Source organism: Leptopilina heterotoma, unplaced genomic scaffold (assembly GCF_015476425.1).
Source record: "Leptopilina heterotoma isolate Lh14 unplaced genomic scaffold, ASM1547642v1 Lhet_11, whole genome shotgun sequence".
Classification (NCBI taxonomy): Eukaryota; Metazoa; Arthropoda; class Insecta; order Hymenoptera; family Figitidae; genus Leptopilina; species Leptopilina heterotoma.
In genome coordinates this window covers 2,755,925-2,772,415 of record NW_025110829.1, presented here as the reverse complement: position 1 = coordinate 2,772,415, position 16,491 = coordinate 2,755,925, and the positions used below count along the sequence as shown (strand labels likewise).

Below are 16,491 nucleotides of genomic sequence, written 5' to 3'. Positions count from 1 at the left end.
CCATATACAGAAAAGTCCACTTTTCGATTCGTTTTGGTTTATATTCTTTTCGAATTTCTTTGGCAACTTCATATTTCAATTCTTTAATGGATCGAATAATAAATGACAGGAAGAGAAAAGTGAAATGTCTATACTTCTTTTTATATGAAATGCCGATGCAAATTGTGAGTCATGATGAAACATGTGTTATTTTTTTTCTTATTGAAAAAAGATTTTTTTTTATTTTCTTATTGAAAAAGAGATGTTTTTTTCATTGAAAAAAAACATTTTTTTATTCTACTTTTTTAACGTGATGAAAAGAAGAATAAAATTGACAATTGAACTAGTGTAAATATATATGGAAAAAAAGAAATAAGAGAAAAAGAATGATTGCCCATAAGGTACACATACCGACAAGATAGGTGACTCACCCTACGTTTTCGCCGACAGATTTTCAGTCTATCCTCGAATCCCGTTCACTGAACATCGCCCGCGATTTTCATACATGTGTAAACGAACGAAAATTCAAACCAATTCAAAACACTATCATTTCACTCACATAAGAGATTCGAAATACTTCAGAAATGCATTTTCACCGTTCGAGTTTTAAGAAATTGGCAAATAAACAATACTTTGTGAGGGAAAGATTTTTTAAAATTTTCAAAAGATTAGTACAAACAACACAGTTTGATGATAAAAAACGAATGAGTGCAGTGACAATTGATTATAATGGAGATTGAGTGTGCAAGTTTGTGTTTGAAATTTAGTAAAATTTTTTTTTATTTTGCATTCCATCTTTGTGTATGTGTAGAAAAAGCAAAAGAGAATTATTAATATTGAAAAGTGAGAATTTTAAGGAAAGTTTTTCATTACCTCAGTGCCGATCAATTTTAGATCAAATGAGAAAAAACGGATTTCAAATAATCGGGTCTACCGATGAAATGGACAAAACTTAAATGAATAGAATTATCAGTGCTTTATATTTTTAGAGCACTGAAGAAAAATATTGTGATTGTTGTGTTGTTGTTTTTATTTTATCGATGTTTCTTTGAAAATGTTTTCCACCATGGCGTCCATGGCATTCGAACAAAACAGTTCGTTTTATACCACCGCCATGGGGAGCAGTACTCTTGATGGATTTTCAGGTAAGGGATTTTTCTTTATAATATTTCTATATTTGATAAATAAATTTTTTAATAATTTTAGATTTTTTTTATTACTTTTGTTTACCCACTTTTTATTATTTTTTGTTTCTTACATATTTCACTGCAAAAGTGCTCTGTTTACTTTGTTGTAAAATATTTGTATTTTTATGGTATAACAGAATTTTTCGATATTAGTTTAAATTTTAACTGATTTGAACTTCTTGCTTTTAAAAGAGTTAAAATTTATTAATTGGTCAGTAGAAAAATTTATTCGAATTTGAAGAGTATATTTTTTTAGTATTGTTGTATTTTTATTCTTTAGCGTCAGATTCGTTACAAGATTTTTAAAAAACTACAATTTTTAATTTATCTAAACTTTCGAACGTTGAAATGAATGATATTTATTTTATTTTTTTAAAATTATATTGTTTTAAAATTATTTTCTATATTAAAAAAATGAATTCTGAACTACTATAATTAAATTTTTTTATTTTAATAATTTTTTTGGATAGTAATTTAAAAAATATTTAAGAAGAAAAAAATGGCATTCATTTGAGCTTTCAAAACTTTAGGAGAATAATAATTTTTAATATACAGTCGGGTCCCCATACTGTTACATTTCCAGAAATTTCCCACTCCTCCAGACTCAGCTCTGTTATGTGCTCAAATTATGCTTACTGCGCACCTTTCAGGAACGTAAATATATACACCTCAAGTTTGGCCTAGAAGTATATGCACCCTTTTCTTTTGTCTTAAGAATACGGCCCTGAAAATTAGTAACGTAACGTGACGTCACCTAACACTTCTGAATTTGGAGGTTATGCAAAAACATAACACTACTGAGGACATAACAGTTTGGAATCTAACAGTATGGGGACCCGACTGTATTGTAATATATAATCAACAAGTTCGGAACTTTCGAATTATTGAATTTTTTTCGATATAAATATTTTCCAAACTTAGGTACTGTTTACATTAAAAATAAAAGATAAAATTTTAAAAAATTTACAATTAATTTTGTATAGATACGTGACGCAATATTATAATATATTTTAATTACAAAATGAAAAATAGGTGGATGAATTTTTTCAAACCATTTTCAAAAAGTAGTAAACAAGCGGAAAGTATAACAAATATAAATTGAAAATTCAGTTCTAAATTTATTAATCCATTAGAATTTAATATTTATACATTATGTTAATTATTAATATTAATCAAATCTATTAATTATAGGGGAGAGTGGGGCAAACCGGACCGGTGGGTAAACTGGACCCCCCTCAATATTTCCGAAATGGCGAAATTGTCAAAAGTTTTGTTTACAAATTTAAAACAACCATGTTTAGTATACCCTATTTTTTCAATCTGACAATTTTAGCTTGCGTTTGTGCGACGAAGGGAGCAAATGTTTTTTTTTAGTTTTTTTCTACACTTTTACGAATTTTTTCTTAAGGAAATTCTGAGGAAATCGTGTAATGTTTCCAAATATTAGGTCTTGGGTTTTGAAGGTACACACCTCAGGAATATTTACCACCAAAAACTTTGATGAATTTGCAAAGCGTTTCTTTTTGACAAACATTTATTCTCAAAATGGGTCTGTGGGGCAAACCGGACCGTTTTCGGTGGGGCAAACCGGCCATAGGATATTTCCATTGAATTAAAGTTTCATAAAAATTATTTTTAAATAAAATGTTTCTTTCATTAAACTATTTACTTACAATAAAACATAATTGTCTTCCAATGAGAATTGGACCCTTTAATATTGTTTCTCTGATAATGACAAACATTTTTATTTTTTTATTAAAAAAAATATTTATTTAATTAAAATTCAATCCCGTATTATTATTTTTATTACTACAACCATTGTTTACATGATTCTTTATGTTTTTTATTATTGTAGATTATGTAAATGCAATATTATAAATAAAAAACCAAACGGTCCGGTTTACCCCAGGGGGTGGGGCAAACCGGACCGTTTGCAAAAATTTTTAAAGTTAACACAGCAACTAAACATTAAAAGATAAAGTATAGGTGTCTCTGGGAAAAAGTTGCGCAATTAAATGATCTTTCAAACAAGCCTTCGAAAAATGAAATCGGTTGATTCGTTTAGTCACAAGAGTCAAAAAACCGTTAGGGGGTCCGGTTTGCCCCACTCTCCCCTATATTGATATAGTATTGTTGTTTGTATAATAATTTGTAAAAAATCTTTTATTGCAATTTGTTGTAAACAGTTTGCCTTATTTTCAATTTATTGGAAATAATTTCTAAAATCATTATTAGATTTAGTACACAGTATAATATAATATTTCTGTAACATGTTATTCAAGTAACGAAGATGTAATTATAGGAGCCAAAAAGTGGGTAATTGCCAAAAAGAAGATAACCATGAAGGGAAACATTACGCAATCGCGATGATAAATTGTTATAATTTTCTATTTACAAGTTTACTTTGAAAATGTGTAAACATTGCAAACTGTTTACTCAAATAATTTTTTCTTAATTGCTTTAAAAATTCTTTTAGAGTATTTTTATTTTTTTATCTCTTGAACTTGAAATCATTTAATTTTATTTTAATAAAATCTAATGATAGAAAATCAGATAAATTTTAAATTAATCGTAATATTAATTACACAGTTTTCTTGAGAGTAACAACTGGATTCCAAAATGAATCAACTTGATACCAAAAATTTGGAACAAATTATGATTTGATTCTCATTTTTGGCATAAATTCGTTCCAATTTATTGATATACTGTCTAGTTAACACTTAACAGTGATAAGAATTGCAATAATTAATCGTAATAAATAATTATAAAAATAATAATAATCATAATATATTTATTATTTAATTAATCAACAGAAATTAATCTTGAAATTTATATATTGTCTGTTATTTGAAATTTTGTAGGGTAATGTCACCTTGAGTGGACCCCCTAAGCTTTTTTTCTAAAAAATTCTTTATGACAGCAAATTAATCGAAGGTTTCTATTCCAAGCTTTAGTTTAGATCCCTAGATAAGTGTTTACACAATAATAGCTTTGATTTTTTTTTATTTGGGAAAAACAATTGACTTTAAAAAAATAGCTTATTTTTAAGGAATGAAAAAAGTGTAACCTTGAGTGGACCACTCTTAAAAAATTGTAAAAGTTATTCTAAATTCTTTAATGTATTTAATATTTCTGATATATTGAAACAAAATTTATGCTTATGCAGCTTCAGACCATGTTTGTGTCGCAATGTTTACAAGTGAAACCATTTTCAATAATTTTTGAAACATATCACATCAAAATCACAAAAAAATGAATAAAGAACATAAAACAGTTTCAAACAAATTTATTGTCAATTTATTTCCATAAAAATGGTAAACTGACATTAAAAATATAAAAAACAGGCAGTCCACTCATGGTTATAAACAGTGGTCCACTCATGGTGACATGCAACTTTTTATGGCAGACACAAAAATTTTTTTTTGAGTCAAAATTATCACTTAATTAAACTAAGACAATCAATTTCAATGCCCAAAGTAATAGGAAAAAAATAAGTTACCTTTTTAAACTTAAATTTTACACTACTTTTACACTTCCGAATCACTTTACTCATTATAAGAGCGACTTCTTTTTTGGTTTGTGTTCTTAAAAATGCGTTATATCAAACGATAACGTATATGATTATCGCGGAACATAAATTCTTACGGTTTCTAGGTGCGGTGCTGCTATTCGTTTTATTTATTTCACGTTTCCGCTGTCAGATAACTTAAAAACTCAGGTGGTCCACTCAAAGTGGCGGTCCACTCAATGTGACATTACCCTATTGTTAATTATTTACATAAGGACTGCAACAAGTAAAAGAAGAATATTTTTCATTATTAAAAAATAATTAATCTTTATATGACTGGAACAATATTTTACAACAGAGGAAGAGAAATTCAATTCAATAATTAATTTAGTCATTAATGCTAGAACTACATTTTGTTTGTATAGAGAAAAGAAAAATATTTTGGTTTGTTTGCTTTCAGTTTCACTACCGGAACCCGAAAATGCGACTTCCCTTCCTTATATGTTACCAGCATATATCAGGACAACATCTATGGTGGTGTGCATTATGGTTATGGTGTTAGGGATTATAGGTAATCTCATGGTAGGTTTTTTGTCATTTTTCAAAAAAAAATTTGATTCATTTAAAAACATGAATCATGTATTCAATAATTACATCAGAAACGTTTTATTTCCTTATAACCGTATTGTATTGAATTACTTAATAACTTATTTGCTTTAGTTTCACAGTTTTAAGATTCTAAATTTGAGAACATTGTATAGCATCAAAACGTTGCAACGCAACAATTTTTATGGATTTTTTATCTCAATTTGATATCCTTAGAACAATTGTGTTTAATATTTAGTTATATGTAACTTTTTTACACATCTGTGTCGAATTTGTTAGATTTTCTCTCTAAATCTGAATTAATAAAAAGTCATCTATTAATCCAAATTAATGAATTTTGTCTTTAAAATATTTATAAATTTTACTAATTTGTTTATAAATTAAATTAATTGCTTGATTATTAATTTTATTAATTATAACAAGTTTACAAACTTGGGTAAAGACATTCAAATTCATTTACAAGAGCGCATTTTAAGGTATTTTTTACTCTAAATTCTAATCGGTTGCTATATTACCTGGTACATTCAATTTTGTAATGGCAAATCTTAAATGATGGAAAAAAAGAATTTTTGATAGAAACTTGTTACTCGGAGGTTTTTGAGGTCACTGATTACAAATCTGAAGTTCATTTTAAAGAATTCAAAGTGGCGAATCAAATGTGGCGGACAAAGAAGTTAAAAATCACTTGAATTTTCTTGAAACTTATTATTCGGTGGTTTTTGGGGTCATTCAGGGCTCGAACTAGGTCCGTAAATCCCGTAAAGGTCCGTAAATTTGCTCTAAGTCCGTAAAAGTCAGTTTTTTTGAAAAAAGGTCCGTAAAGTCCGTAATTTTATTGAAAAAACAAGAAAAGTTCGTAAATTATAGGTACGATATAATTTGGAGAATTTTAAAGAAATTACAAATGATTGCAGAAATTCAATTATTTTCAAAAATAATAAAATTCTTCAGATGAATTCAACTATGTTCAAAAAATAAAAAAATTGTCGTCAAAATTTCAATTAGGTTGGAAATAATAAAATTCTTCTCCGAAATTCAATTATTTTCAGAAACATTAATAAAATTCTTGGCAAAATTTCAATTATTTACAAATTTTTTAAAAATTTCTTTGCAATCATTTAATTATTTTCATAAATAATAAAATTTTCACAGAGATTCAATTATTTTCGTACATAAAATTTTTTTTAGGAATTCAATTTTTTTCATAAATAATAAAACTCATTGCAGAATTTCAATTATTTTTATTTAATTTTAATCGAATTCCACGAAAAATATAATTATTTTTAAAAATGTTATTAATAATCGTCGAAAGAATTCAATTATTTTAAAATTTGTTTATAAAATTCTTTATGAGAATTGAATTTTAAGAAAAATTCAATTATTCAATAAATTATTTATTTTTGTATTTATAAATAATTGAATTCTTGTAGAATTTTCTAATAAAAATTGATTTACAAATGAATTTCCGTTTAAATTTTAGATAATAATTGAATATTAAAAGAAATATAGCATGAATTTTTAGAAATAATTGAATTTTGAAATTAATTTTTTTGAGCCACTGATTCTCAGTCAAATTTCATTGATTCAGTTTTATAGAATAGGAAAATTTCCAGAGAAATGCGCAGAAATTCCAGTCAAAATTACAATTACAATTTTTTTCTGAGTATAAAATTGTGTCTTAAAATCAAAAGAAAAAAATTGAGAACAAGATCCTTTTTATTTTTCTAAAATAAGATTTTTTACCATATAAGCTTTTTATTATAGCTATAAACTTTTAAAGTATCAATCGGTGATTAAATACAAATATATTAATTTTAAAAAAAACAATTTCAGGTGCCGTTGGTTGTACTACGAGGGAAAGACATGAGAAACAGCACGAACATCTTTCTGGTGAATTTAAGCGTGGCTGATTTGTGCGTATTATTAATTTGCACGCCCACTGTCCTCGTGGAAGTCAATTCAGGACCACACGTTTGGCCACTCGGAGAACACATGTGTGAGTGCATTATTTTTTATATGTTCGGCAATTTATAAAAAATAAATTACTTTTTCCTAAATTCGTTACTTTTGCGTATATTCATATACCTATTCGAATTATTTACATCCAGTGATAAATTTTATTTTAAGCAATTATAATTTATTTGACTTACATATTAATCATATTTGTCTCATTGTTAGATTCCACTAAACTGTTTATTTGGTTTAAATAAACATTTTTTCCAACACAAATAACAATTTTAATTGAACCAAATAAAATTTATTTGAAGCAATAAAAAGTTTAAAAGATTAAAAAATTAAGAAAGTTTAGTAGGCTCTGAGTCAAATATATCTTTTTTCGGTTTGTAGAATTTAAGAAATTCCACTGTTTGGATTAAAATTATTATATACACTTTTCATTTTTTCACGTAATGAAAATAAAAATGATATAGAAATTCGATGCATTCGAGCAAAAAATCGCTTATTGAAAAGTATGAAAATAGAAAACAAAAAGTTCTATAGTGAAAAATACTTGGGAAACAATAATGAATGAGTGGGTTCTGTCTTTTCTCTTTATTCATGAAAGGAGAGATTCTCGAATCAAACATATGATAGAATTGATTGAGGAATCATTTTTTTGTAAATTTTTTTCTAATTGCAATTTTTAATATGGAAAAATTTATTACAATATTGTCCTGTGAAGGATATGAAAGTTTATTATATATATGCTATTTCTTTGGACGTAATCCAAGAAGTAGTTTAATCACATGAACTGTGTTGGGATTGTATGGTTATAAGGAAGGAAGGAAGGAATATAGGGAGGGAATGGGGACTTCATGTAACTTTTATCTTGAAGTGTATGGCAAATACCTACTCTACTCTATATCCTGTTCCTTATATATATATATATATTCCAAGAACGGCAGCGCGGCGAAAGCACATTTTCGTTGAATGGCCAAAAAGCACTCACGCTCTTTTTTTACTGACATAAACCTTCCACAATTTCTCGATCACAAGATATGAAAATCTCTATACATGTCACTTGCATGTTTTGTAACATTTGTTACAACGGCAATGTTGAAAACATATAAATACTTATCGCAACCATTTCTTTCACTTCATTTCGAAATTTCTACTGAAATACTTTTTTCAATTTTTTAGATTAAATAATAATAATAATTATTATTTTTCAATTTTAAAAATGTATTATCATATGAATCATTATTAATATTATTATTATTTTTTTATTACCTATTATTATTAATTATTATAATTACTACTAAAATTGTAGGTATGTACCTACCTAATTTTTAATAATGATTATGACATAACTAAAAACTAATTAGAATTAAATTTTCAACTTCTATTATTCTAAACTGTAAAAAATCGAAAAAAATCTTTAGCAAATCTTAGAAGTTACTAATTACAAATCTGACATCAGGTTTTCTAATTTTAAAATGGAGAATCCAATATGGCAATCAATTTTTTTTAACCCCTTGACAGTCCATAGCACATTATTATATAGCTGGGAATTTTTTGGTTTCTAAGGTCGCTAATTCTAAATCTGATGTCAGATTTTTAAAATCCAAAATGGCAGATCCAATATGGCGACCAAAAAATTTTTTTAGAAATTAACTAGGTTTGCTTGAAACTTATTAATCGGGAGGTTTTACAATTGTGTTAAATTGAAATTTGATGTCAGTTTCAAAAATTCACAATGGCGAGCCAATGTGGCTGGAAATTTTAAATTTATTCGTTTCAATCAAAAGGTGTTACCCGGGGGTTTTTGAGGTCGCTGAATCAGGGTTTAATGTTAGATTTAAAAAATTTAAACTAAAATTTAACTTAATCCACCATTATGAATTTTTAAAGTCTGACATTAAATAAATTCTGATTCAGTTTCGCTGAAAACCTTCGAGTAAATACTTTTAGACAAATGTATTAGTTTTGAAAGTTTTTTGGTCAGCAAAAAGTTTACTAACAATTAGTTATTTTGAAACTAATTCAGAATATAATAATAATAATTATTATTATTATTATATAATAATTAATATAATATGTATAATAATACAATATGTATATAAATATAATATATAGTAATTATAATTTAATAATAATAATAATTATTATTTTTATTATTATATTTAATTAGTTATAGTGACATTTTGTCTGCGGAGAAAAATTAGGTGACATAATTTCCCGGAAGGAAACGTTTCATTCTATATAAAATAATACTGGAAATTTCAATTAAATTTTAATCAGAAACTGAGCTCTTAATGGTTATGGCATATGAGCTATTCACCTATGAGGGAAGACAGTGTTATCTATATTTTACGTTCATTTTTCGTTTTAATTGAAACCTTATTTTAACGGTTTCTTTAAACTGCCTTTTAACCCAATTAAATAATATTATATTTCTTCTTTATTCGATAAATATTATTATTAAATTATTAACTTATTTTACGAATATTGAATTTAAAATAATAGACGGACACGAACTTAGCACAATATTTGACTACAATATGTGATTACTTTTTTCCGTTAATTTTAAATTTCTCGATCACCATTTTTAATTTTTTAATTTTGACCGAAGATTTGAATTTAGCTACATACTACGCAGCTAAAAACATACAATATGAGAATATTATCATTCTTACACTGCAAAAACTGGTATCTCACTCGTGTCTTAAAATGAGTTGCTTTAAGTGTTTAAACCATTGAGATACAAAATCTGTTTTATATTGAGACATTTAATTACATCTCGTGTCTCATTTTAAGACATTAAAGGTAACTCAATGCGTATAAGACACGTAAAACGTCTTCTTAGTGTGAGACGGATACTCGAAACACATTTCGTGTCTCAAAATGCATTGCTAAATGTGTAAGACACTTTGAAACGTCTTAAAATGAGACACATATCTGTTTCAAATATGTGGACTAAGACATCTTATGTGTTTCAAATATGGGACAAAACGTCTCAAAATGAGACACTTGTTTTTGCAGTGTAAGAAAACAAAAAATTTAGCACATTTGTGGCACGATAACTTTATTTTGACAACACTGTTAATAAAAGGGGTTAATTTTCCAGAGACATCAAAAAATTCTTGAGTTTGCCTGATTTTATTAAAATTAACATAATTTCTGAAATAATTTATATGTTTTAAAGTTCTTTGAATGAAGCTGAAACTGGCACCCTGTTTTCAGCTCCCATTAATTTTTTTTCAAAATTGTATGTTCTTTTTAAACAAAAAACAAATATATTTATAGCTTTAAAATTGAATTTTCAAAATTAATTGGGTGCTATAATAACTGGGTACCACTTTCAGCTTCATATTCTTTGACTTACTTTAAACGTAATTTTTACGTACCTATTATTTAAATATTTAATAGTAATGTGAAAATTCCCTCAAAAAATATGCTAGTTTTTTCAAATAATTAAACAATGAAATTAAATTTTAACAATTACAGGATTTCCACAGGTCAGGGAAATCAGAGAAAAGTCAGGGAAAGTAGAATTGGTCAGGGATTTTTATTAAAGTACTGGAAAAAATTAAATTTGCAGGATTCATAATTAGTTTTATTTAATTTTTTAATATATATTTAATTAATTATTAAAAATCATGGATTTATAGAAGAATTTTAGTTAATAATTCCCACGTGAAACGATTCTACGGAAATTCCGTAAAGAATTTCCGTATGGAATTTCTGCAAATATTCCAAATTGTATATTTTTGTAGAGTTTTCGATAACTTTTAAAAAACTGTTACTAACTCCAATTGAATTTAAACAAATTACAAATTGTAAAAATTGTACAAATTTTTTTTAAATTTCTTCGCAATTCAATTATTTTCATAATTTTCGTTTTCGTATTTAAAATAAATAATAAAATAAATAAATAATTGAATTCTCGTAGAATTTTCTGATAAAAATTGTTTTAAAAATGAATTTCAGTTAAAATTTTAAATAATAATTAAATATTAAAAGCAAATAGCGTGAATTTTTAAAAATAATTATATTTTAAAAAAATTTAATTGAATTTGTTTTTGAAATTATTTCAAGTTTTTATTTTCTAAATATTTAATTAAAGAATTTCCGAATAATCTAAATTTCTTAAAATTGAATTGTAAACAAATGGATTTGAAAATTCTGTAGGAACTTTTGAAAGAATTATTAAAAATAATTGATATTTGTTCATCTATTTTTTTCAAAGAATTTTAATAAAATTTTTGAAATTAATTACATTATTCGAAGAATTTACTTAAAATTATATTAAAAATAATTGAAATCCTGTGAAGAATTTTATTATTTATGAAAATAATTGAATTCTTGCAACGAATTTAATTAGATTTTTTTTTAATTTTTGAATTCTTTTGAGAAATTTTATTAAAATAGTAGTTTTTGAGAAAATATTTAAATTTCAGCGAAGAATTTCATTATTTGTGAAATTTAACTGAATCTTTGCAAAAAAAATATTTGAAAATAATTACATTTTTCGAGAAATTTAAAATTTTTTTAAATAATTAAATTGACGTGAAAAATTGTTTTATACTTTTTTTTAAATTATATAGAGATTTAAATTCTAATAAAACATGAAGATAGCGATCACTCCGAGTCGAAGACTCGGCGTGCTCGGTATCTTCATGTTTTATAATGATATTTTTAAAAGTTATTGTATTTCAAAAAATTTAACTATTGATGTTTTGGAATAATTTTACAATTAGAGAAATTCGTAAATAAATGTACTTAAAGAACAGTTTTTTGAGTTTCTAATCATTTTGAGAGTGAATCAGAATATTCTTTAGACTCAGGGAAAAAGTCAAAAGTTTGTCTGAAAATGAGGGAAAAGTTAGGGAAAAAGAAAATTAATTTTTTGTGGCAACCCTGAATTAAAACTAACAAAGCTATTAATAAACTATTTATATGAAAAGCTACATTTTAGCAACTGAATTTTTATTCTTGTAGATACTGTTTTAAAAAAATTCGAAGTAGTTTTCTTGTTGATTATTATCGGAACATTATAAATTTCTGTCAATTTAATAATTTATAGAAAGATAATATTCAACTGAATGCCCTGACATTTGACTTTAAATGGAATTTAGGTGACGGTAACAGATTTTTAAACCGCAATAAATATAATAGAGCTAATTGATAAAATATTGCCTACAATCTGGCACACTTATAGTCAGACTTTGCGTTCTATTAGATGAAACATTAATATACCTTTTTATAAGCTCTAAAAGCACTTTAACAGATGAGACAAAAAATTGATATTTTCATTAAGTATTCTTCGCATGATTTTTTGAATTTATAATAAGAAAAAAAAATTAATAAAAATACCCAACACAAGTGCACTTCTCATGATGGCGTGATTTCATATATAAATGCCGGAGGTTGACTAAAATAGCTCAGGTCGCTTGTTGGAAAATCTTGTCTCGTGTATATTTATCTACTGGTACTCTGATGCCATTTTGATGGAATATATATATCATTTCAATGGGAAGAGATTTTTGAAATGAGGAAAAAAAATTGATATATAAAGCAAATCGTGGGCTGTGTTATAGGGTTTGTTCTCCGTTTCAAAAATGATAGTCGCTCATCAACTCAGAGTATAGTGCTTAGCCATGTGAATTTTTCTGGACCGCAGACTGCTTTTTTTATTTTTACAAATGTTACTTTAGTCTAAAGCGTAACACGCGATTCATTTCTTTTTATTACTGGTGGTCTTTTAACTGAAACGAAAAGGGGCGCATAAAAATTCTTCAAGAGAGGATTACTTTAATGGAATTTATATACATTTGACAGAGAAGAGTGTATTTCTGTCGAATTTTCATTTTATGTTGTCATCTATACATGAAACTGGCATTTAATCCGGTAATTAAGTAAATTGTCAAATTTTTTTTATTTTTATTTTTGAAGAATAGGTACATTTTTTTAGTAGAATTTATATTTGGTGGAATTTTTATCACACTGTCAATCAATTTTTGTTGTTTTCGTATTTGAAAATTGTTATTTAATCGAATTTATAATTTTGTGTTTGGCAGAATTTTAATCTTACTGTCAACAAATGTTTGTTATTCTAATTTTTACAAATTTTAATTTCATCAAATTTACTTTTGGTATAATTTTTTGTTAATGATTTACGATTAAACTGTAAACTTTGATTAGATGATAAAAATGAAAATTTGAGGTAAATTTTGTCATTAGAGACAACTATTTTTTGCTTTAATCATAAATTCTAAAAAGACAGAATGTAAACAAAGTTGTGTAAACATTCTTTTTTTACTTTCTTAATTTTTCTCTTGATTTTTTCTAAAATCACGTAATAGTTTAATCGTTCTATTTAAAGTTAACAGCCCCATATCTAAGTTGTATAAAAGCAATGTGGTCCAGGAATACATATGTGAGGGTTTATTTATACTTTATATAAAGGCTATCCTCTTTTGTTTGGATACATAAGCTTTATAATGGACAGAAGTTTATACTTCCAAGAGTTACATGCATTAGAATTCACTTCATCTATAATACAATGTTTCTGATAAACTTATGTCCTATAGACTAAATACTTCCAAAGTACAGTGACATTTAAGTTAATTAGAGCAAATTATTACTGTTCATATTAAATTTATTTTGAAAAGAGAAACGATTATTATGGATAATTTTTTAACGGATGCTGTATAATTTTGAAGCACATGAATTAGTCCTGAGAGATAATTATTGACATAGAATTTTCATTTATGACAAAATTTTCTTTTAGCCAAATTTTTATTAGATAGAATTTTTCATGAATTGAATTTAAAGTACATAACTCGAATTTTTTATTAAAAAAATATTTTTGTATATGAATTTTCAGTTGGGGGGAATTTTATTTCACTAAATTTTCATTAATCTCAAGTTCATAACTCAAGTTTCATTAATTCAATTTTAACTAACTTGCTTTTTTATTTACTGCTTTTTCAGTTGACAGAATTTTTCTAAACTTAAATTTAACAGCATGTGACTGTTAGGTTCTCAATGGTAATTTTTTCGACCACTTTTTTCTTCAAATATTTAATAAATTGAGCTGAAATTTTGTAAGAAAGTCTAAAATATAATAAAGAAGGGCAGTGATGTGCAAAAGTTTTAATATTTTCAAAATTAATTATTACAAATCACTTTAAAATGATTAGTTGTCACGGTCACTTCTAATCAATTTTTCGTCTTTACCGATTTCAAAGTGTTTTATTTTTATTTATTTTTGATTTGTTAAAACTTTTGCACATCACTGCCCTTCTTTATTATATTTAAGACTTTCTTACAAAATTTCAGCTCAATTTATTAAATATTTGAAGAAAAAAGTGGTCGAATTTAAATTAATTAATTAATTAATTAATTAATTGAATTTAAATTAATTAAAATTTATACTTATCATATACCATTTTTATACAATTAAATTATTAGTAAAAAGTTTCCTTCAGTTAAATTTTCATTTGACAGAAATTTTTTTCATTTGAAAGAACTTGTTCATTATTGGAATTTAGATTAACTTGTATTTTTTATTAACAGATTATTTTACATTACAATTATTTACATAATTGCATTTTTAGTTCTCAGAATTTTTCTTTTTACTTGAATCAAACTTTAATCAGATTTCTTTTTAACAGAATTTATTTTTATTATTTAATAAATTTTCAGAATTTTGATTGTACAGAATTTATCGGTACATTATATTTAATTTAAATTAATTACAACTTTTACTTCATCAAATCTTTATGCAATTGAATTATCAGTTATAAGTTTTCCTTAGTCAATTTTTCATTTGACAGAATTTTTCTTTAATTGAAAAATTTTTTGCATTACTTAAGTATAAAGTAATTAGAATTACCTTATAACAGAATTTTTATTTAATTAAATTTTCATTTGGCAGAATTAATTTTTATTAAAATTAACTAGAATTTCTTTTTAACAACATTTTTATTCAAATGAACCTTAAGAATTCTCATTTGATATAATTTTTTGTTAATTGAATTTAATTTGATTTTTACTTAACACAATGTTATGTAATTATTTTATTTTCAATTTGAGAAAATTTTCTTTCAGACCAATTTTTATTTAACAGAATCTTTTTTTAATAGGAAAAAAGTTTTCTCTAATTAAATTTTAATTAAATCGATTTTTTTTTACAGAATTTCTATACAATTGAATTTAAAATTAACAGAATTGTTCTCGGAATTGTTTCCTTTTTGGACATCTGGACAAGAAGTCCAAAACAAAAAGTCCAAACTAAAAAATCCAAAGTAAATGTAATCCAAAAAAGTAAAAGAAAATGGTTTCACTTTGAACTTATTTTTTGGATTTTTTGTTCTGGTTCAAAAAAAATTAAAAATCCAATGAAAATATTGAGATATTTTTCTATTTATGAGAATATTTGAATTTTTGTGTAGAATTTTATTATTTATGCAAATAATTAAAATCCTGCGATTTTAACATTAACATTTTAAATTCCGATTTTAGATCGTAAAAAGCAAAAACGTGGATTTTCACTTATTTTCTCGGATTTTACCGTCTGGATTTTTCCGATTGGATTTTTTGTCCTGTAATATCTTTTTTTAATTTAAATTAACTTGAATTTTTATTTAACAAAATTCATTTGTAATTGAAAAGTATAAATTGAAGTTAAATTAAATTCTATTGAAAGCAAAATTATGTATTATGTAGAAATTCGAATTAAATTAAATTTATTCAAACAAAAAATTCTATGAAATGAAAATTCGACTCCAATAAAATTCAAACGAGTTAATTTTAGGATCTACTTTCTAAATTTGTATTAGTAAAAATGTTTACTAATTCGAATTAGTAAATTTTACTAATAAATAGTAATTTTTACTAATCTATTAATAAAATTTACCAAATCAAAAGCAAAAAGTCAATCACTAATTCAAATTAGTGTATACATTTTTAGTTATTGAAATTTCGAGAGTATTTATGCGCATCATTTTCAAATGAATTTGCACAATCTTTAAGGAACATTTTCCAGGGGACCGATTACGTAATTTCATTTCTTTCACTTTCCCTTTAACAGATTTTTATTTTCACTCTCATTTTGTCTTTGACTTTCACTTTGATGGATTTTTTATTTTTACATTAATTTTCATTTTCACTTAAATAGATTTTTATTTCTACTTTCATTTTCACTTTAATTTTGAAAGATTTTTTTCTTTTATTTTCACATTCACTTTGATAAAAAAATCTGTGAAT

At 25.1% G+C, this 16,491-nt stretch overlaps 2 protein-coding genes across 5 annotated transcripts in view; one reads left to right on the top strand and one right to left on the bottom strand.

Moving 5' to 3' along the window:
- The window catches only part of LOC122504048 (growth hormone secretagogue receptor type 1), a 99,184-nt gene that overhangs the window by 8,484 nt on the left and 74,209 nt on the right, over positions 1-16,491 (top strand). Inside the window, exons 2-4 of one of the 4 annotated variants that reach the window (XM_043614940.1) lie at positions 791-1,124; positions 5,135-5,256; positions 7,114-7,276. In XM_043614940.1, the coding sequence (XP_043470875.1) occupies positions 1,034-1,124; positions 5,135-5,256; positions 7,114-7,276 (376 nt within the window). In that variant the 5' untranslated portion in view covers positions 791-1,033. Of the gene's footprint in view, positions 1-358; positions 1,125-5,134; positions 5,257-7,113; positions 7,277-16,491 lie in introns of those variants that run through there. The other 3 variants (XM_043614948.1, XM_043614932.1, XM_043614953.1) reach the window with 3 other exon arrangements.
- The window catches only part of LOC122504088, a 64,105-nt gene that overhangs the window by 25,379 nt on the left and 22,235 nt on the right, over positions 1-16,491 (bottom strand). The window lies entirely within an intron of this gene.